This window comes from Alligator mississippiensis, chromosome 2, assembly GCF_030867095.1.
Source record: "Alligator mississippiensis isolate rAllMis1 chromosome 2, rAllMis1, whole genome shotgun sequence".
Taxonomy (NCBI): Eukaryota; Metazoa; Chordata; order Crocodylia; family Alligatoridae; genus Alligator; species Alligator mississippiensis.
Window position 1 is genome coordinate 218,479,963 of NC_081825.1, and position 22,691 is coordinate 218,502,653.

The 22,691-nt window shown below is 44.0% G+C and overlaps 1 protein-coding gene across 7 annotated transcripts in view; it reads right to left on the bottom strand.

The window, feature by feature from the left end:
* Positions 1 to 22,691, bottom strand: part of PAMR1 (peptidase domain containing associated with muscle regeneration 1) — a 101,559-nt gene that overhangs the window by 67,089 nt on the left and 11,779 nt on the right. For all 7 annotated transcript variants that reach the window (XM_019476717.2, XM_019476713.2, XM_019476714.2 and 4 more), the window contains exons 2-3: positions 4,106 to 4,282; positions 3,028 to 3,156 (exon numbers count right to left, since the gene is read on the bottom strand). In XM_019476717.2, the coding sequence (XP_019332262.1) occupies positions 3,028 to 3,156; positions 4,106 to 4,235 (259 nt within the window). In that variant the 5' untranslated portion in view covers positions 4,236 to 4,282. The remainder of the gene's footprint in view (positions 1 to 3,027; positions 3,157 to 4,105; positions 4,283 to 22,691) is intronic.

A 22,691-nucleotide genomic window follows, 5' to 3' on the forward strand; every position in this document is an offset into this window, starting at 1 on the left:
GCCATTCTGCCAACAGAAAAAGAGGTGAAAGTCTATTAAACAATTAAGTCACTTTGTAAATGATCATTGTTCATCTCTAATGGAAATGTAAAGGAAAACCAGAGAGAGATGGATTAAAATATGGGCAAATAAAGCTTTAGATTTTTTTTTCCCCACTGCAAGGAAATGTTTCTTTTTACTTAACAGCCCACTGTCAGTATTATCCAGACAACAATTAAGGAATTTAGTCTGCTTGGGAAGCAGCAAGATGACAGGATTAGCTCTTCTAGTGGGAAGCAATGTGAAACTCATAAACCTCAGATTAGGTCTGCCACTAGAGGGAGACAAAAGACCATACTCTCTTAGTGCAGTCTGTGGTTACTTTCTGGGGGTGCTCCTTTTGCTAAATGACTAATGGAAATTATTCTGGCCATAGGTAACTATGGATTCTTTTTCTGTTTTCTATTGCAAATTCCAAAGTAACAAGCCTGTGCAATGTATAGTACAGTATATGAACTGCTCTGGATAAATCAAAATCATAATAAAATGCTGAAAAAAGCTGGTGTGTCCTCTCTTAGCATGCAAAGAATTGGCTTCCAGGAGAAAGCAAAGGCAAAATATGAAGACTAAACTAAAGCTGAGAAGACCACAGAAAGGCAGTTTCCACCAGTTCAAGTGGAAGGCACCCCTCCTTTGTTAGTTACCATAGAAGTACTGATTCCCACAATAATAATCCTGGTTCAAGTCTAAGCCTTGTAAATATGCGAAACATTCAAAAACAACCAACCCGCTCACTCCAGGAGTTATGGGCCGGAAGTATCTTCACTCCAGCATTGAGAAGCAGCATGGGCAAGACAGATGACATTTGTTCATGACTATTTTTGTTGCTCTTCCTTAAATTCCCTCAGTTTATTGATACCCTTCTGGTAGAGGTCCCCAGGGTGTCCCAAATGTCATAATGCCTGGATTGACCTGCAGGCAAATATTTTCTCCCTACTTCTTGATGTGTTGCTATAGTACATATTCAACCCCAAATCATGTTGGATTTATCTGGCCATTGTGCCTGGACCTGACAGCAATAGCAAGCATACTGTGAAAAAGCATACAGGTTGTTCTGGGCACCTATGCTTCTTGCACTTCCATAGTCCTGCTCTGAAGATAATGGAAACCAAGAAAGGGCTTTAGGCAATCATGAAGAGTAGACAACTGCTGCCAATAGAAGTACTGACAGAGAAACTGAGAGAACAGCTAGCCTGTGGTCACTCTGTGATTGTAAGGTCAGAATTCCTTATTATCAGATTGACCCTGAGACCAGCTTCTCTCACAAGACAATAAGGAAATTGAAGGAACTAAGAAGCTCCCTAATCTGATTGCTCCACTGCTAATGCAATATATACATACACATTTACATGTGTATCCATGTCAATATGTGCTGCTAGTGTCTTGCTTACTTCTGGCAGGTGTCTCCATGGATGGTACTTTTGACTGTCCTCCATTCTTAAACCTGCCTCCTTTGCTTCATGCTACCTATTGGATCCAATTTACCTCTAGAGATGTCTTATCTCTTTGTAAGCTGAGGCCATAATTGAGATTCACAAAACTGCTGATTATTCTTTTGGACCTGAATCATTGTATAATTTAGGGCTGCCTAATGAACTGGGTATCAGATCATGCCTGCCTTAAACAGCCTCATTTTAATTCAAGTGAAAATTTTACATCTCACTCTGCTCCTACAGGATCCAAAAGAACCCACACTTTCAGACCCTTCACCTTGAGAGTGAGGGACAGGGCTAATGGCAAGAAATAAAGGGAAAAAAATATCAGCGTCCAGGAAAACTTGGTACTGGACTGCAGCATAGTCTGCCTCACTGTTTTAAAATGCAGCTCAGAGAAGCATGTTGAAAAATACAAAAAGAAACAAATATGGGAAGATGAACTAAACAAACAAATGATTCTTTTTCTTCTTTCCTCCTATGAAAAGCACCATGGGATCCCTGGTATTGATCCAAAGCAAGCAAGTCTTTACAAGTGTATTTGGAAGAAGCCCGTGCTATAACCTTCAAGAGATTCAGCTTAACAACTTCAGAAGAACCAAGGCCTAAGGGAGTCAATCTAATGTTGAAATGTATTTGCCTAAACCAAGTTTGGACATTGAAAACCTAATATTTGCACCATGATTTTTTTCTTTTTCTCTACTGAATGACTGTTGCCTGTAGGACGGCAGACAATAGCTATGTATGGCCTTAATGTTAGTGATGAATAAGATGGGAACTGATAAAAGTATACAAAATAAAGAATTAAATGGAGAATGGAGAACAGGTGCAACAATTCATCTTTTCCAATCATGCAAGAACAAGCAGGCAGTCAATAAAAATGAAAGGCCGCTAATTTAACTCTGATCAAATGAAACACTTTTGGCACAATATGTGATTAGCCTCTAGTGCTCACTGCTACAAAATAACTCTGGGACTGAGAGCCTAGAAAGACTCAGAAAAGGCTTAGACATGTTAGATATTCTGGAACAAGCCAGACTGAAATAGCTTTGCTCTTTTGACCTTCAGAACAAGTTGCAAAGCAAGTATTTGTGTGGACAGCTATGGAAATTGCCTAGATCTGCCGTGCTTGAAAATGCAATTCTTGGGGCTGTAAACAGCATCTAAAACTGCTATAGGTGTGACCAGACACCCTATTTTTACTTTGTCCAGTCCCACATAAATAGTATTAAATCATATAGATAACTGTACAGAATCACAGAATCACAGAAGTAGAGCTAGTTTGGGCCCTCAGGAGGTCACCTAGTCCAGCCCCCTACTCAAAGCACGGTCATCCCTACCTAAACCATCCTATACAAGTGTTTGTTTAACCTATTCTTAAAACTGCACAACAAAACCATCCAGAGTGACAATAGTTATGGATTAATAATCTATACCAGAAGTTTCTAGTGTTATAAGAACTCATGCTTTATGGCTTAGGTGACCTCTAGCTGATGGGGACTTGGAAGAAATTATTCCCCTGGGACTTGTAGGGTGTGTCATTGAGGACACTTACGCATGCAGTCCCCTCCGTACCAGCCTGCTCTGCATTCTGCACAGTAGATCCCCTTGATGTAGAAGTCATCTAGCGTTCCACCCCAGGAGCCGTTGTGGCAGGACTTGCAGTTCTCAAAAATGGTGCAACCTATAAGGAGAGAAGCTTGATTAAATGGACCTAGATGGATTATATGTGGGAGGAGAAAGTAACTGTTTGCCTCTTCCCCTCCCTCAATAGCTGTAAAAAGGCATGTGACCTTCACAGGACTGGCTGGTTTCCTTCTGGAGGTCTGAGCCAACCCCCCACCCCTGAAACATGGGGGAGTTCAAACTCTGGAATCTGGATTAGAGCTTTGTGGTTGGCCTGCAAATCTGTACCTCAACACCCCAGAACTATACTCCCCTTTGGAAGACTGTCATCAGTGCAATTTGGGCCCATCCCTGCTGCAACTGATTCTTGGGTTTTTTTCCAAGCAGGCTCTCCTTTTTCTAGTTTTTACTTTCCCTTTGCCATTTCCTTCTGAAAAAGTCAGAACTCTCCTCTTTCTGGTTTGTACACAACATGTGCAAACTTTCCTGAAAATAAAATTCCTATGTAGAATTTCCCAGTGAGAAATCAGCTATGACTCTGCCTTGTGGAGAGGTTCCAGACTTGCACAGAAAACCCTAGAAATCCTCTCCTCCCTCTGGCAGACAAGGTTCCTTGGGTGAATATGGTATCCTTTATTAGACCAACCCAAATAGTTGTAGAATAGTTATTAAGCAAGCTTTCGGGTTCAAAAACCCTTCGTCAGGCTAAGGAAGTTTCAGCAGTAGACCAACACGGCTTCAACCTACACCCCTCTGTGCAGTTTTGTCATCAGGAGGGGTGCTACATGATGCTTTAGGCAATGTGTTGGATTCATTAGTTCACTTCAGAGCAGTAAACTTCTTACTCTGGCACAAATGGATTCCTGATGAAGCACAAAGGACTTGGAGACAGGCAGCCAACATGGACATTATGGCACATCATCTGTACCTGTACACGTTGACACTTTGCCACAAATCCTGTGAGAATGCACAAAGGGAATAAGGGATCGAGATATAAACCAACCCACCTGGGTGGATTAAACAAGAGTCGCATTCATTTTCCTCATTCCTGCAGCAGGGAATGGTATACCCCACTGTTTCCTTCTGTCCTGGACAGACACATTGGATCTGGTCATATTCACAGCACTCCCGGCACATGATATTCCATTCAGCTCCAGGACAGTTTTCATTGATCACTGTGTACTCTGCAAACAGGAAGCAAGTGAGGGGAAAGAATACATTAAATACAGAGAACTGACCAATTCAGATTCAGTTAGTCAATAAATGGCCAGATCATATATGACATGAGGCTCCGGGCTGCTGCATATGGAATCCCAAACCATACTGTAACGTACCTGATCATCACAAAACACAAATTAGGTTTGAGGGACAAAGGCAATAATAGACAAATTTGCTTTGCCAGGCAAATGAGGCAACCAGCCCAGAGTAAAGGAAATTATTTAAACTGAAAGAATTTTAAAATACGTGTTGGATATTTAAATGCTCCTGTCATTTTCATGTATTACATTGCTATTGACACAAAGTCAAACAGCAGTGTAAGATTCATTTCCTGGTTTGATTCCTAGATTCACTTTACTATAACGGTACTATTGTATTTGATTTCACTGCAGGGGAAAGAGGATCTCTCCATTTTTTTTGAAGTTTCATTTCATGAAAACATCTAATATGATGACATTTTAAAAGTCTCATTTTAATTAAAGTAACCTTCAGCTGCGGGATTTAATCTATACTGGCAGTGCCCTTTCAAAAAACCACATTTTGAAACATTGAGGATTGTGACTACAGACTAATACTATAACCACAGATTCCATCTCCCTTCCACCAGCGTGCTGTCTAAACTCTACAAATTGAAATCTAATGAGCACACAATGCTGTCAGCATGTCTCTGTCTCAGCTGACAGACCTGACGGTTGGTTTTATGGAGCCAGATGATAAGAAGTGAGAGAGCAGACTAGAGAGATGAGATGTGAAAGAGCCATAATGAGAATATTTCTTCCATCCTTTCTTTCTTTTATTTTCTTTCTATTTTTATTTTGGCTATAGAATATTCTTTTTCGCTTTTGCTTTACATTCTGAGTTACAGAGCTGCTTTGTCACTGTGACAAACCAGATGCTTCTATTAAGAAGTAGAATGCCTATCCATGCCTGTGCCTGGCTTCCTTCTCATACAGTTCCTTTTCGATCCAATATATCTCATAATTTCATTACAAAGTCTGCGTTAACTCCCTACTGATGAATCCTCATGCTTGGCTACACTTGAGTCTCCATAGCCTGATGAAGCCTTGTTCCCAGAAGTTTGTCTTTTTCCTAAATAACAGTTAGCTAGCCCAGCAGAAAGGGACCAGTTTCTCAATTTTCCTCTAGCTGAGGACCAAAATCACCATGGGCTAGATTCACTCTTGGTATAGCTCCATAAAGCTTAACCCCCTTTTTGTTAACTATTGGAAACACAGTTGTGATTTCATAGTTAAAGCAGAACCTAGTTTTCCATTCTAAGACTGCTTTAGATTACTTTCCCACCATCACAAGAGAGCAGCTTTTGATATTTGGTAAGATGGTTTGTTGTTTTATAGCTTTGCACTCAGTTCTTGCATTAAAATCATAATAGTATTTAGCTCGTGTATTTTCAAGCAATAGATCTCAGAAGGGGATAGTATCATTATCACCTTTCAATATGTCAAAATTGAGGCAGATAGAGGTGAAATGACTTAAAGTCCCAGAGCAAAATAATAACAAAGCCAGGAGTGAAAATTAAGTTTTCCCAGAACAGCAGCCTATCAACTTTACCATACTGGCTCCCTTACATTAAGGTACAACCCTGTCTTAATGAAGCTGTTTATCTATTAACTATATCTTATTCAGATTCCTAAGCAAATTATTTAACAAGCATAATTATCTGATTAGCAATAACATTCTATTTAAATTGTGATATCTCTGGTGCCTTAGAGAGCATCTCATTCCTAGTGGAACCTGTACTTCAAATTTTGGATAAATGTTCAAACTTTTGACTTTTTAAAATCAAGACAAAGAACTCATTCTTTCAAGACTTCCAGAAGTCAATGGTAAAATGGTTGCATCAGTTTAGTTTCTGCAAAATGCTAACTTGATGTAAATCAGGTTTTAGTTATTATGAGTGTCCACACACAAATTTATGCAGGTTTAACTAGCTTGATATAAAATCAGACTTATGTTTATATCAGTACAATTATGTATACAGTATAAATACCCAAGGACCATATTCTATCTACATGACTCATGTACATTTGAATGGGTTTATATGCTGAGTAAGGAAGTGTTAGGGTAATAATAAAAGATTCTGGCTCTTAAAGAATTGTAAAACTTAGATTTGCTTCCCTATATCTATGCTGTTTGTTCACTTCTTGCTCTTTTCTTAGATGAGACAATGAAAATAGACATCCATTTGACTTTTTAGTCAATTGCATTCACTCCCAGTTGATACACCGCAGTTTGGGAACAACAAATAGCAAAGGATTTTATCAGTGTTTTTAAGCTTTTCCTCTAGATATGTTCATCATGGCAACTCTAGCTCTTTCTACATGAAACCATGACAATTGTCCCTCTAATGACTATATAATTAAATTTACTTCAGACAGATGTCTCCTGCCTCTTTGTAACAAAAGGCAAAAGGAGTTTTTTATCTGCACACTTTGAGACCGTTAAAAAACCATGTTTTGTGCTGATCAGGAGCTAGATTGAGCTTGTGAGCTCGGCTGTACGTAAGTGTATTGCCCCAGAAAGACCTCTAGGAAGGAAAAGATATAGCTGCATCCATGCTATCCCCCTGCTTTTAGGAAGAGTGGGAGCATCTACACAAGACACTTTACTCAAGATTAGAGCAAATTACTGTGCAGTAAGCATCTACACATACAGATGCTTACTGCACGGTAATTTGCTCTAATCATGAGTAAATTTGCTACCTGTAAATACAAGTAAACAATGTACTCACAAACAGTTACTGTGCAGTATGGCATATATAGATGGCTGACCAGGTGCAAGCTTACTCCTGGTCAGCTGGGCAGCAGTGGGTGGAAAATTGCTTCCTGCTCCTAGGAGCCAGGGTGGGCTCCACCACCAGAGCCTGAGTAGAGAGTAGCAGCCTCAGCATCAGGGAGCTCCCAGAGATCATGGAGTGGGGTCTGGGAATAGGGTAGGGCTTGTTCCCAGCCCCAGCTCTGCAATCACGATCACTCAGCTGGGATGGGGCTGGGAACAATTGTGGAGAGGGGGCTGGGCACTTCCTGCATGTGGAGAGTTCCCCACCCAGCCTGGAGCTGACTAAAACCAGCCTTGACAGGGACAGTTCCCGGCCAACCCTAGACTGTTTCAGACAGTCCTCAGCCAGCTCCAGGCTCCATGTGCAAACTTCACCACACAGCCTGGGTCTGGCCAGGAAGTGTCTCAGTATGGGGCATGTCCCAGCCCCATGCCCCAATCAGGCAATCAAGGCACAGAGCTTGGAAAGAGCTGTGGAGGAGGGGGTCTGGAACCTGTCCCTCCCCTATAGCTCTTTCCAAGCCCTCTGCCCCACACTGGGGAGCTGGGGTCAGGAACTCCCTGCTGCCAGGACAGGGGGACATGGTCCCCTCCTGGGCTCTGGTGGCAGAGCAGGCAGCTCCCAGGAACAGGGAGCAATCTCCCAGCCCCCACCAGAAGACAGCTGTCTCCTGGCCCCCTACTACCTGCCAACCCCTGGGCTAGCACCCAGGGGGAGCCTAGAGATCCCCCTGGCTGCTGCAGAGGACTGGTGCAGGGCCAGAAGGGACAGGAGCAGACTGCTGCCAAGAGCAGCAAATCTACTTCTGCATTCCTTGCACATGTAGGTGCCTGCCCTTACAATAAAGTAAGCTCATGCCACAGTATTTGCACAGGTAGACATCCCTAGTAAGTTATTTTATCTCTTTTTCGGCTGCAGTCTACTCCTCCACTCAGACATAGCCATTAGTATACAGTACAGCAAACTGGAAGCTGCACCATCCTACATAATAGCTGTGGTCTGTAGCAGAAGTAGTAACTTGACATTGTTGAAAGAGGAATCCTTCAAAAGAGTGAGCCTGACATGTAGGCAGTCTCTGCATTCTCTGAGAGTGTAGAACATGCCCAGGCAGAGATTTAACATGACTGACAGAAGCCAGTTTGCATGACAACTGAGGCAAAATATTTATCTGAACCATGAAAACAAAGGTTAGACGAAGCAAATAAACAGCGTCTAATTTATAGGAATTTAACAATGGAAGAAAAGGCTATAAAATCCATTAATAACCAGCACATAAGAAAGCAGCTCCAAGTCATGGAAACTGTGAGCAAGATAGAGCAATGTTATGAAGGACTACAAGCTGTAAGAAGAAAGGTGTGGGAGAGAATCTGGTTGGCTTAGAAGCCTGGCAATAAGATGTGGATTTTTTTACCTATTGGTTTGACTTCAAGTTGGGTCAGTAGTGAGGTGGGATCCAATTTTTAAGAGTTCCTCAGTCTAGCTTCTCATACTGGCTGCATCCAAATAAGTGTGGACATTTGTTTCCCTGGGGACAAGTAGCAGCAGTACACCTTGTGCCATTGCTTCTTGGCCCCAGGGAATGCCCATGCCATATGCGCTTTTGTGCACAGCAGGTTAACGCAGGTGGGGTAGGGGAGGCTGGAGCCAGCAACTGTGCTGGCCCCAGCAACTTACCTGTAGCCCTGGGGTCTCAGGGATCTGCAGCCCTGGCATTACTGCAGCTGAGAGCCTGGCTGGTAGGTGGAGTGTGACTCTGGCCAGCCAGGCTCTAGTTTTGGGAGGTGCAGCACCCCACTTTTCTTTGGCATGGGTTTTTTATAACCTAAGATCTCCCAGAGTCAAAAAAAAAACCACCCTGCACTGCAAGGTAACAGTGCAGGAACACTTGAATTTATGGTATGTGGTGGGTCAGCATAAGGAGATGGTCTCAGATTAGCATACACATTTCAATGGGCACTGAATGATTTGCTAACAATTTCATCTGGCAGCCCAAGAACTGACTGGGATGTTCTCACCTCTTCAGGTCTACACAGTAAGAAGGACTTATCACTTTGCTGCATGGGCTCACATAGGCGAATTCACCCTGGGGAAATGTTAGCTATGCCAGGTCTACATTAGATTACTTACTGTCCATCAATTTACAGATGATGCCTGCCTGTGAAGTCATTTAAAAATGGATCTGTCCTTAAAAAACTAAAAAACAATGAGCTTGTTTGAAGATCTATTGTTGCCATTGGAATGATACCAGGTTTGAGTGTCAATGGACAGATTAAGCAAAGTAGCACCACCTCATGTTGATGAGGAACTGCAACTCAGTACCTTGCAGAGAACTGTTGGTCAGCCCCTTTTTCCCTTCCCATCCCAGCCAGGTGCTGTGACTGTGTCCTGGCCATTGCCTGCCTGTAACTGCTGCTCAGTGCTCACCTCAAAGGTATGCAAGGCCACATGGCCCCAAACCTGGTGGGACAGGAAGGGAGATGATACAGCCAGGACAGAGCTCTGGGGCTGATGGTAGGGAGGGAGATGGCAAATTAGGGTCTATGCCAGGACAGAGGCAGTGGGGCCAGCAGCAATCAGGTGGAGAGTGGGAAGTGGGGGAGCTATGGTGCAGGGTGAGGTCCAGGGTGTGGAGTAAATAAGGGACCCCTGGGGTGGCAGCAGCATAGTTTAAAACCAGTGCTGCCATCAGGTAGGTTTGCCAACCCAAGAAATAATTTTTATTGACAATCTGAAAACTTTTTACTGGCAACCAAACTTTTTTACTATGGTTGTTAAACTTCCAAATTTGAACCCAGCCCTTCTGGCATCCAGGGCCCAACAGAAGGGTTATATTTACATTATGTAAAACAGATGCTGGTAAAAAAAAATTGTGATTGTCAGTAAAAAGTTTGCAGATTATCAGTAAAAAAAAAAAGGCTTAAGTCTGCAACCCTTGGTCTGCATTATGTCCACCAAAACATCTAAGATACTCATAAGACACAGAAGAGACAAGGTACAGGAGGAAAGGAAGAAGTATGACCAGGACAGACTGTTACTTGTCAGCTCTGTGTTCCTGAGGGAGCCCTGGCACCCAGCTTGCTGGACTTACAAAGTACCTTCTTTATTTCCGCCCCCATCCCATGCACATACCCCTCATCTAACCAGAACTAAGCAGAAGAAAAGTTTAATAGGCATCTTGGGCTGTACATTCCCCATCCCCAGTATAGGAGGCCTATTTAAACTTGATTGACTAAAACTCAGTTGTTGGGTTAGGGAATGCTGAGACAAGATACCAAGGGGGTACGGGCAACATTTGAACAATGGTTAAGGGTTCATCACAACATCCAGCTCGTTGGAGCCCTGACCACAAATGCTGTCGTACTTTTCCTGGGATGACTGGTGGAAGTCCTCCCCACAAAGTTTATGAACACTCCAAGTAATCAATCCCCTTAAGTATGTTAAAAGATTACAGTAAGATCTGGAAGTCATGCTAAGCTAAGGCTTATTCACAACAGATAAAATACAAAACACTGATGCTGACTTCACAGTGCAAGCATAGCTAGGCCATCTGAGAAGCCCTTCTAGTATATCATCTATATTTATAATAATTTCAAGATGGCTCCTAGGTGTCTGGTTACTCCTTAAAACTTTAGGTTTGTCCTGGTTGTTAATCAGTTTTTTTGAGATGTTCCAAACCAGATAACCCCTTGTTACTGAAAAAGGTAATTCATTTAAACTGAAACTGTTTATGTAACAGGATTTTCTCTGTCAATTACGGCTTCAGACCTTCTTGATTTACACAATTAAAAGAATGCTTTGAAGAGGCTGGACAAAAGGTATAAGAAAGCATTAAAGCAGCAAGCAGTGTGCTTCAAGAGGGCGAAATCTCCCTGACACCATCCACTGTTGTTCTCGAGAAGCTGGGATAAACAGATCATCTCTTTCCATTGCCTGTTTAACCTTCAGTGATCCTGTCAACAAACCACACCGAGTGCCTTGGAATCATGAGATCCCAGCTCTCACTCTCTCTTTCTCCCTCTCTCTCTTTCTCTCTCTCTTTATCTTTTTCTCTCTAGGCATAGCTTTCTGAACCTGAATTTTATTAGTTAAGCTTGAGTTAGGTTTCCCCAAATACTCAATTGAACCAGGGTAATATTGTAATTGTTTTTTGTTTGTTTTTCCTTGTATGGCTATTATCCATATACTTAGCAATAAATAACTTTTATAGTCAAACTGGTGGTAACCAGGTGTATTTTTCCTTCTCTGCTTCCCCTTACCCACTTGCTCTGCAGCAATGCTTATTTTACCTAAGCCAAAGATCCCTGTGAAGCCCAAAAATTCTGTGGGGTCTGCTCATCAAGAGGTTACCACTACTAGGACAGTTAGGGCAAAAGATTAGGATATGCTGAGTTTGAGACACGTAAGGGGATCAGTTTGTATAGGCTGATAGACCCAGTTTGGCTCAGACATGCCCTAATGAACTGAATGCTGGCCCATGAGGGTGTCAGCTGGACACCCAGCTTGATTCAGAGGTATTCTGTTCACCTGTGTGCTTGTGTCTGACTGTATTTTATTGTTACCTTAATGAACTGATCCCTGGCATATGGGGGTATCAGCCTGTATATGCTGATCAACCCGGCTAGGTCAAGTGTGTCACATTAATCTGTGTGTGTGTGTATGTATGTGACTGATTTGGTGGCTGGAGGAACCCAGCCCTGTTGAAACTGAGTCCTGTGAGAGAGCTCCATTGGGGGTGAGGACTTGCAGAAGGGAGAAATACAGCTGCATATAGAAACACAAGTAACACAAGCAGCACATTGATAGAATTACAAAGACCCTAGAAACGTATCCCTAATAAATGAGCACACCCCAAAGTGATGGGCAAATCTGGTAACAAGACCTGAACCCTACCAATTCTCTGCTACCAGCAGCTCTGTGGAGGCCATGACATCAAAGAGCAAAATTTAGATACCGGGCGGTAAGCAAGTGTGTGAATGTATGCCCCCCACGCCCAACACTCTGCAGTAAGTCTAAAGTAAGTCCTGGAAACCAGTTAACACAAAGGCTGGATCCCACCCCCTGCTGCTCCCTGTTTTTTGTGACTTAGTCGTAGAAACTGGGATGATGGAGTATTATAGAAATAAAGATGTTAACATTTTTTCAGAGACTAGAACAGGGGTAGAATAGGATGATATTTATATATGTAAATCAACCTAATAGGTGGAGTAGCACCTAGTTCTTAATGTCTACCAAGAGCATCCATGAAGGCAGTTAGAGCAGAGTATCCATTGGACACATCTTCACATTCATTAATGTGCAGTAGTTACTGCACATTTAATTTAGTACTTAATGAAGTACTAACTAAATGCATAGTAACTAGAGTTACTGTGCAGTAGTGCTGGCAAATGCCTTTTTAGTGATCCTACTGCATAGTAGCCTAATAATACTGCAGTAGCGCATTAGAACTGTCAGTGCTGTGACACGCTACTATGAAGTGTTATTAGGCTACTGCACATTAAGCATCTCATGTAGATATGCCCAATGTAATAAATTCACACCCTCAGTTACGTATCATCATTTTCTCCTGTAAACCAGCTGTCATTCTCTACAATCTTTCTAGGGCTGAGCACTGATGAAAAAGTAAGCCTTTGCTCTCAATTTCTTTTTGCTCAGTTTCTCCATCTGTAAAAATGATGCTTATAGATCTGTCTTCATCCCACATGCTCCAGAAGTTTGTCACAGATAAACCTGTGTTTGGTGAGGCAGGATAAAGGCAATATTGCCTTTCTGCTGTAGCAGTTTTATGCCTAAACTCAAGGCATGTCAAACTTTTACCAGCACCCAAACTCCACTACAGAATAACAAATCAAGCCTTGAGGAATGCACCAATATCCTAGCTTTCCAGGCCCACGAAGTATTTGCTTTCTTCTCTCTCTCTTTCCTTCCTACCTAGAATTCCTTTCTTGTTTGCCTCAACTATTCATTTTTTCATCTTTACCTATTCTGAAAGCTGTCTGCCTCTTCCAGCCAAACAGTATGTTTGTGCTGGCCAGCATAGTACGCAGCAGAGGAACTGAAAAGTTTGTAATTTATTAATCACATCGCCATGACACAAGAGTATCTGTTTTTCCCATCACCTGGATGGTCTGGGTATATGCATGACTCACTCACCTTTCTTCTTGCCAAACCTCAAATACAATGCTATCCAAAAACTGCATGACCTCAGAGAACGAGGTGATAAAAGCTCCACAAGAAATTCTTTTATTAGTACTAAAGAGGGTTCACATTGGAGGGGTTGACAGAAATATTGTTTGAAATTAACTGGAAATGCAACTGTCCAGAAGTTTAGCTTTTAAAGAACCTTTCTGAAGCACTGGAAAACTCTTGGTAGAGAAATGACATCTCCCTTAGAACTCACTAATGGATCTAAAATTTTTGTGATCTTTCTTTAAATCTTTACAAATCAGTTTAAAAGAGCTTGCCCAGATAATAAGATCTAACATAAATAGGGAAAGGTAGATAGAATACTGACATTTTAAATCAATGGTTCAACTTATTACTAAAGCTAGAGAACAGAGAGAATGTAGAGCTCTATAGGACTTAAAATGAGGTACAGGCTGGATCCAACTCTTAGTGAAGGGGTAAGACAAGAGTCTACAAGGAATAGAAAAATGACAGGTCAGCAAAAAGGTATGATTTTGGGATCAAGTGAGGATTGCCAAAAGTCAAGCTGAGTTAGAGCTTACAAAGGAAATTAAAACAGATAGTAAATAGTTCCTTGGTTATATAAGTAAAATGAGAATAAGGGAAAAAATAGGTCTGTTAAGCAGTGAGGATGGGATAGAGATTAAAAATCATACTACGCCTCAGTTTTCAATAAGGATAATGATGATAAACACAGGGACATATGCAGGATAGTTAATGGGAATGAGAGGATGGAAACAGAAATTACTACAACCAAATACAACTCACCACTTATGAGCTCAATGTACTCAAGTTTGGAGGCAAGATATATTGGCCAGAATCCTATTTTACTTTAAGCTCCCAAATAGCAGTTAGGCATTGTCCATGCCCTCTCCAGCCTTTCTTTGGAAGCTTGACCCCTGGACAGCCAAGAGAGGGAGATATGTGGAGCCAAGAGGTAGAAAACCTCTACCTAACCTCTACCTAACCTGTGTACAGGACCTCCACCTGACACAGGAAGTACACGGTCCCACTAGGGGGAATGCCATACTGGATCTGGTATTGGCAACGGGAGATGACATGGTAGCGGACCTCCAGATCGGTAGATCTGGGGGACAGTGATCACCTAATAATAGAATACACCATAAGATGTCAAGTGGGTAAGGTAACTAGTAGGGTGAAAGTGCTAGACTTTAGAAAAGCTGATTTCAATGAACTCAGGGGATTAGTCAAGGACGCACTGCAGAGTAGGAGATTTGAAGAAATGGAAGCCCAAGAAGGGTGGCTGTGCCTTAAGGAAACGATCCTTCGGGCACAAAACAAGACGATCCCCGAGCGAGGCAAAAGAGGGAAAGGGGCCAGGAGGCTTCCCTGGCTGACCAGAGAAATCCAGGGCAGCCTAAGGGACAAAAGGGGAGCACATAAAAAGTGGAAACAGGGAGAGATCACCAAAGATGAATATACCTCTTCTGCTCGTGCTTGTAGGGAGGCAGTTAGACGGGCCAAAGCTACCACGGAGCTGAGGATGGCAACCCAAGTAAAAGACAACAAGAAATTGTTTTTTAGATATATAGGGAGTAAAAGGAAGGCCCAGGGAGGAATAGGACCCCTGCTAAATGGGCAGAAACAATTGGTGACGACAGGGGGGACAAGGCTGAACTCCTCAACGAGTTCTTTGCCTCAGTGTTCCTAAGTGAGGGGCACGACAAGTCTCTCACTGGGGTTGTAGAGAGGCAGCAGCAAGGCGCCAGACTTCCATGCGTAGACCCTGAGATGGTGCAGAGTCACTTGGAAGAACTGGATGCCTTTAAGTCGGCAGGCCCGGATGAGCTCCATCCGAGGGTGCTGAAGGCACTGGCCGACATCATTGCAGAGCCACTGGCGGGAATATTTGAACGCTCGTGGTGCACAGGCCAAGTCCCGGAGGACTGGAAAAGGGCCAACGTGGTCCCCATTTTCAAAAAGGGGAGGAAGGAGGACCCGGGCAACTATAGGCCAGTCAGTCTCACCTCCATCCTTGGTAAAGTCTTTGAAAAAATTATCAAGGCTCACATATGTGAGAGCCCAGCAGGACAAATTATGCTGAGGGGAAATCAGCACGGGTTCGTGGCAGGCAGATCGTGCCTGACCAATCTAGTTTCTTTTTATGACCAGGTTACGAAACGCCTGGACACAGGAGGAGGGGTGGATGTCGTATACTTAGACTTCAGGAAGGCCTTCGATACGGTATCCCACCCCATACTGGTGAACAAGTTAAGAGGCTGTGACTTGGATGACTACACAGTCCGGTGGGTGGCGAATTGGCTGGAGGGTCACACCCAGAGAGTCATGGTGGATGGGTCGGTTTCGACCTCGAAGGGTGTGGGCAGTGGGGTCCCGCAGGGTTCGGTCCTTGGACCGATACTCTTTAATGTCTTCATCAGTAACTTGGACGAGGGAGTGAAATGTACTCTGTCCAAGTTTGCAGATGACACAAAGCTATGGGGAGATGTGGACACGCCGGAGGGCAGGGAACAGCTGCAAGCAGACCTGGATAGGTTGGACAAGTGGGCAGAAAATAACAGAATGCAGTTCAACAAGGAGAAATGCAAAGTGCTGCATCTAGGGAGGAAAAATGTCCAGCACACCTACAGCCTAGGGAATGACCTGCTGGGTGGCACAGAGGTGGAAAGGGATCTTGGAGTCCACTAGGACTCCAAGATGAACATGAGTCGGCAGTGTGACGAAACCATCAAAAAAGCCAATGGCACTTTATCGTGCATCAGCAGATGCATGACAAATAGGTCCAGGGAGGTGATACTTCCCCTCTATCGGGCGCTGGTCAGACCGCAGTTGGAGTACTGCGTGCAATTCTGGGCACCGCAATTCAAGAGGGATGCGGATAACCTGGAGAGGGTCCAGAGAAGGGCCACTCGTATGGTTAAGGGCCTACAGACCAAGCCCTACGAGGAGAGACTAGAGAAACTGGATCTTTTCAGCCTCCGCAAGAGAAGGTTGAGAGGCAACCTTGTGGCCGCCTATAAGTTCATCACAGGGGCACAGAAGGGAATTGGTGAGTATTTATTCACCAAGGCGCCCCCGGGGGTTACAAGAAATAATGGCCACAAGCTAGCAGAGAGCAGATTTAGATTGGACATTAGGAAGAACTTCTTCACAGTTCGAGTGGCCAAGGTCTGGAACGGGCTCCCAAGGGAGGTGGTGCTCTCCCCTACCCTGGGGGTCTTCAAAAGGAGGTTAGATGAGTATCTAGCTGGGGTCATCTAGACCCAGCACTCTTTCCTGCTTATGCAGGGGGTCGGACTCGATGATCTATTGAGGTCCCTTCCGACCCTAACATCTATGAATCTATGAAAAATAAGCTATAGGGGTATGTGCCTCTGTTCAATGTCTGTTTCTCTTAGAGGGAGGGAACACTTGCTCCCAGTGGGGCAATAGCTTCCTCCCTGCTCACCCTTTATTTTATCCAGTGAACATCATGTAGATGATGCAGTGGCTCTGCTTCAAGAGGAAGACTGGAGAAGAGTCTGGAAAGCACCTAACCTAGATCACTGTACAGGAAAATTGGAGAGATGCAGGTTCAAAGCTTTCCAGATCATAGGGGCACCTAAAATGTGGGTCTTCTGCTTCTTATATATATTCCCTCACCACTACCCTATTGGACTAAAAATCCTGGATGCCACCTCCTCCACCCTCCCTACCAGTTTTTGCCAGGTTACAGTCACCCAGGTATGCATGTATACAAAAACATACCTATCTAACCAGAACATAGTCTAGTTCTACTTCAGTGGTTCCCAAACTCTGACAGATTGTACACCACCAATTTAAAAGATATAAACTTAAGTACCACCAGCAATATGTTTTAGTTCAACCTTAAGTACCACCAGCAAACTTTTGTCATATAAAGTAATTATAATAAATCTGTTAACGCGTACCACTGAAAGGTTATCTGCATACCAAACACCACAGATTGGGAACCGCTGGTCTGCTTCACATGTGCAGTAGTTGTGTACTTGCACTTGCATATCCACAGTGCACATAGGGTAGAATCACAAAATGTGTGTAAAAATGACAGTTATGTGACCTGCATATTTCCTGAACCATTGCTGCTACAACAGCACCCCAACACTACTGCACAAAGAACTATATAAGCTAACCTATTTAATTTAAAAGTAGGCCTGAGAACAAACACAAAGAAAACTGGCCGTGAAAAAAGTTTGTCTGGGAACTGGAATAAGTTCTCTTATCACCAGAGAAATGAGCTGGAATTGCTTCCCCATAGGAGTTTTGGGACAAAAAAAAACCCTAAAAATTTTAAGACAAACTTAATTAGTTTATGAAAAGGACTACTGTCATTGTTGTAATAGTAGGAGACTGGACTTGATGACCCACAAAGTTCATCTAGCCCTATGTTTCATGTTTCTAAGTCTCTCCATTGACATCTGAGAGAATAGGTATGAACCCCCAAATCATTAGCCTTTCATCCAGCAGTGTAACTACAGGGGGGCCAGATGGGCAACTGCCCCAGACACCAAGTTAGGAGGGGCATCAGAATCACACTCCATGCCCCACAGAGTCCACATCCTGGCAGTATACCCCTGCTGGGAACTGCAAAACCATCCCCAGCTGCTGCTGCTGCCGCCATTTTAACAGCAACAGTTGGACTGGGCAGGGTAATAATCAGGGGCAAGAGCTCAGCCAAGGATTGTTTAGGAGTTCCCAGCATGGGTAAGACTGCTGTACCCCGCACTGCTTGTTACTTGTCACTACTTGCCACTACTTGTCACTGCTGTACTCTCCAGATGGCTGGTGCCAGCCTGATCCTAGGTCATTAGTAAGAGGCTTCATAGTCCATGTTGTAGGGAAGCAGAATTGGATCATTGTAGGATCTTGTGAATGTGATACAAAATCTTCAAGATTAACTTTTCACAAGCATCGAGATACCCAAGTCTCACTGGAAGGCAATGAATGGGATTTAGACCTTGTCTGCATGAGAAAGCTATACTGCAATAGACTAAGGTAAATTTAAATTAAATTTAAGTTTTACCAGTATATCTCTATGTGGACACTTTCATTCCCATAGAAGACTACCTTTTTTAGTTTAGTTTCACTTATTAGGAAGGAGTTTAAGCTTAACTGAAAAAGACACTCTTCTACACAGCAGGTTTCAGACTAGGTACAGACATTCAAAAAGCCCAAGGCAGAAATGATCTAAGTTACACTGTTTTCTGTAAGTGGTGTAGTTTAGATTTGTAGCAAACAGAGCACACATTCACCTTTGGGGGGCAGGGGGGCAAATCTTAAATCAGGTTCCACCATTTTAAACCAGTCTCTGTGTGTCGAACTTCTGTTCTGTTATGGGTATAGACCAGTTTCCAATCACTTATACCTGTAAAAATGTAATGTCCATACCTGGCCTATGTCTCTCTCCAAGACTATACTGTTTTAAATTTCCATGTGAACAGCCGTAGGGCACACCTGAACCTGTTACCTTTTACTTTAGATTATTTGTTGCACCCAACTACAAATTAACTAGATCAAGAGATATGAACACTGGGATGCAAAGTCTTTTAGTTCTATGTCAGTGGCTCCATACTAGCCATAGTTTGGCAGCAATTAGATGACTCAGGGGGGTTACTAATAAGATATACAGCTTTCACCTGTAGTTCATTAGTTCATTTAATCTTGGTTTCAGAATATACACCCACACTTTTCTGCCAATAGGTGGAAAGAAAAAGGGAGAAGTTATGCATGAGTGCAGTCCAGAGCCCACAAAAAGAGCAAAGCAACAGCGACACTACTGGATGTAACTATCAAATGGTCTTCAAAAGAAATAAAGTGAGTGCTGTATACAAATATTAATAATATTTGACATGAGACTTCAAATCCCATAAGTCACTTCTCTGTTGTATCTCAAGTGCCAAAATGCCCCACTGAAGCATGTGAGCTATAAAGATGCTGGCTGAGCCATGTCAGACTGACATGATTCCTCTTCTGGGTATGTGGTATGCTCAGTGCAGGGGTACACTGAGCTAAAAATAAAGCACTGATTTGTTTTTTTTCCTCACATCTGTAAGCACCCTAATTTACCAGATAAAAGTTGTTGGTACTGAAAATACTTTGCTTTCAATTTTTCAGGTAGCAATATACCTTCAACTATCTTGAGCAAAAGGCAAAACTCTGTCAGGATAAAATAGATTATATTTTTGAAAATCTAATCTATGTTGCTAATAAAATTTTTTACACTACCTGTATTAATAATTAATCATTCATTAAAATAATTTTATAGTAATAACTTTTTACTTTTTTGCTTTAACTTTTGGCCTTTTTAAAAATGATCATATATGGGTCACTTTCCCTTTTATCATCAGTTTTATTAGCACACTTCTGAAACATGTAAGTTATGAGTACTTTGGGTAATTATGTAAATCCACTTTTAAAACTGCTGTTGTGGAGGTTGAAAAGATACAAAATATCTGTTTTAATAATTGTTTGTACCTGATTTGGAGGTCCATATTATTTGACGGTGGATGCATCTACACATGTACTTTACTGTGGAGTAGACTAATAAGCTCTGCTGTAAAGGGTCACTGTCTACACGTTCACAAGTATTAGGGCAGAACTATCTTATGGCACTTATTAACTGCAGTAAAACACATGTGTAATCGCTAACCCAGATGTAAATTGTGCCCAGTCAGTCCAGGCAACAGAGGGCCAGACTCCTGCTTGCCACCTAACTACAAGGCACCACACATTTGGCACTCTGCCCAAGCCAGCCCCTCTCCTGACTGATACCACTACCCGGAGCCTGGGGCTGATCCCCAGGGCTTATTGCCAACCTGGGCCTGATCTATCATAGGTTCATAGATTCACAGACGTTAGGGTCAGAAGGGACCTCAATAGATCATCGAGTCCGACCCCCTGCATAGGCAGGAAAGAGTGCTGGGTTCAGATGACCCCAGCTAGATGTGTATCTAACCTCCTCTTGAAGACCCCCAGGGTAGGGGAGAGTACCACCTCCCTTGGGAGCCCATTCCAGACTTTGGCCACTCTAACTGTGAAGAAGTTCTTCCTAATGTCCAATCTAAATCTGCTGTCTGCTAGCTTGTGGCCATTATTTCTTGTAGCCCCCAGGGGCGCCTTGGTGAGTAAAGCCTCACCAATTCCCTTCTGTGCCCCCATGATGAACTTATAAGCAGCCACAAGGTCGCCTCTCAACCTTCTCTTGCGGAGGCTGAAGAGGCCCAGGTGCCCTAGTCTCTCCTCATAGGGCTTGGCCTGCAAGCCCTTAACCATACGAGTGGCCCTTCTCTGGACCCTCTCGAGGTTATCCACATCCCTCTTGAAGTGTGGCGCCCAAAACTGCACGCAGTACTCCAACTGCAGTCTGACCAGCGCCCAACAGAGGGGAAGTATCACCTCCTTGGTTCTGTTCATCATGCATCTGCTGATGCACGATAAAGTGCCATTAGCTTTTCTGATGACTTCGTCAAACTGCCGACTCATGTTTATCTTGGAGTCCATCTTGGATTCAGAGGAGGTTCAGCCTGATTCGGTGGCCAAATCTCTGAATCTGAATTGAATCAGGGGACCAATTTAAATGTCTGAATTGATTCAAAGCTCTCCAAATCTTCATAAAAGATTTGGAGAGCTTTGATGATTAGGGCAGTCCCCAGTGGCTGCAGCAGGGAGCTGCAGCCAACTCTGAGCTGGTAAGTACTAAGGATGAGGGAGGGGGCTGAGGGAGGAGAGAGGGGACAATGCGGGGACACCTGCCAGCCCCCCTGACTCCTGCCTGCTCCGCCAGCCCCCCCTCCCCCATGGCTGCCCCTGCCACTCCAACTCCTGTTTACTCCAACTCCTGTACTTTAAAGAAAAGCCCCAGTGGTCACTGGGTGCTGATGGATGGGGGGGGCAATCCCTGCTGCTCCCCACTGCCCTATGCTGCATGGGGGGCTCTGCATGTGCCCCCCAACCCCACCCTCACTCCCCCAGCTCCCCCATGGCTGCCCCACCCAAGCCAGCTCTGGTCCTTTAAGAAAAAAAATCCAAGAAAAGCCCCAGGACTCACCGCTCCTACACCGGCCTTGGGGTTTCAGGGGCTCATGCAGAGCCCCCCACGTGGTGTGAGGAAATGAGAGGCAGCAGGGTTCACCACCCACTGGCAGGAGTGGTGAGTCTGGGGGGTTTCTCGGGGGGGGGAGGTTCTTAAAGGGCCGGAGCTGGCCTGGACGGAGCACCCATAGGGGGGCTGGGGGAGCAAGGACAGGGGTTGGGGGGCTTGTGCAAAGCCCTGCAAGCAGCATGGGGCAGTGAGGGGCAGCAGGGATCGCCCCCCAACCAGCAGCACCCACTGATGCGGGGCTTTTTTTTTTAACAAGAGCCAGGAGCTGGGGTGGGTGGGGCAGCAATTGCTGAGTCTGGGAGAGCAGGTAGAGGATGGGCCTGGCCTGGCTGATTTGGAGATTCGTCCGAATCGAATTGGGACAGTGATTCAAATCACCGAATCAAATCACTGTCCCCTGAATCGGCCAAATCCAAAGTGAATACTAGCTGCTTCATGCATCCCTAGTATGTGGGGCACACAGCAGATCAGGCAGAGGATGGGCCACACAGGAGCAGATTGTGCAAGAAGCAGAAAGCAGAGCAGGTATTGGGCAGGGAGCATGGGGCTGGAAGCAGAAAGCAGAGCAGCTAATTGGGCAGAGGAAGGGGATCACAGTGACACTGAGGCTAGGGACAGACATTCAAAAAGCCTGAGCCTAAGTTGATTAAATCTTTGCAGGTTAGTCTAAAATCAGTTTTGTAACCAGACAGACATGCCTGCAGTGGCTCAGGCTAGAAGCTGAGGGGCACTAGAGCAGCCCTCTCTTCCCTTGTACAGTAGTACTGAGTGGGCGGGGAGTGGAGAGAGGCTAGGCTCTGGCAGGATGCTCTGATTTGCCCAGCAGGGGATTGATAACAATGTTTACCACCCATAACTCAGTGTTTATCACCCCATTAAAAAAACAACAGAAGGATATTACCAGCTATCTGTTGATTCTACCTTTTGATTCAGCATGGATCCTACCCAGCATGTGGTCTGCTAGCTAATACACAGACACTTCTCCACAAGGCAGAGGGGAGGGGGGAATTCCTGCTTAGCAGGGAGTGCTGAGGGGAAGGGGAGGGAGCAGCCCGCAGTCTCTGTAGGAGCTGTAGCCAGGGTACTGAGGAGAGAGGTGAGCCCTGCTGTGGAACAGAGAGCCCCGTCCAGCCCAGAGAGCATGCTGGGATGCTGGGGGAGTCTGATTTAACTTAAACCATCAAGGGGTCTGGTACAGACGTTACATAAACTGGTTTGACCCAAATCAGTTAAGTCTGATACTACATTCAACCAGGTTTATTTCAAACAGGTTTCAACCATTTTCAAACTGATT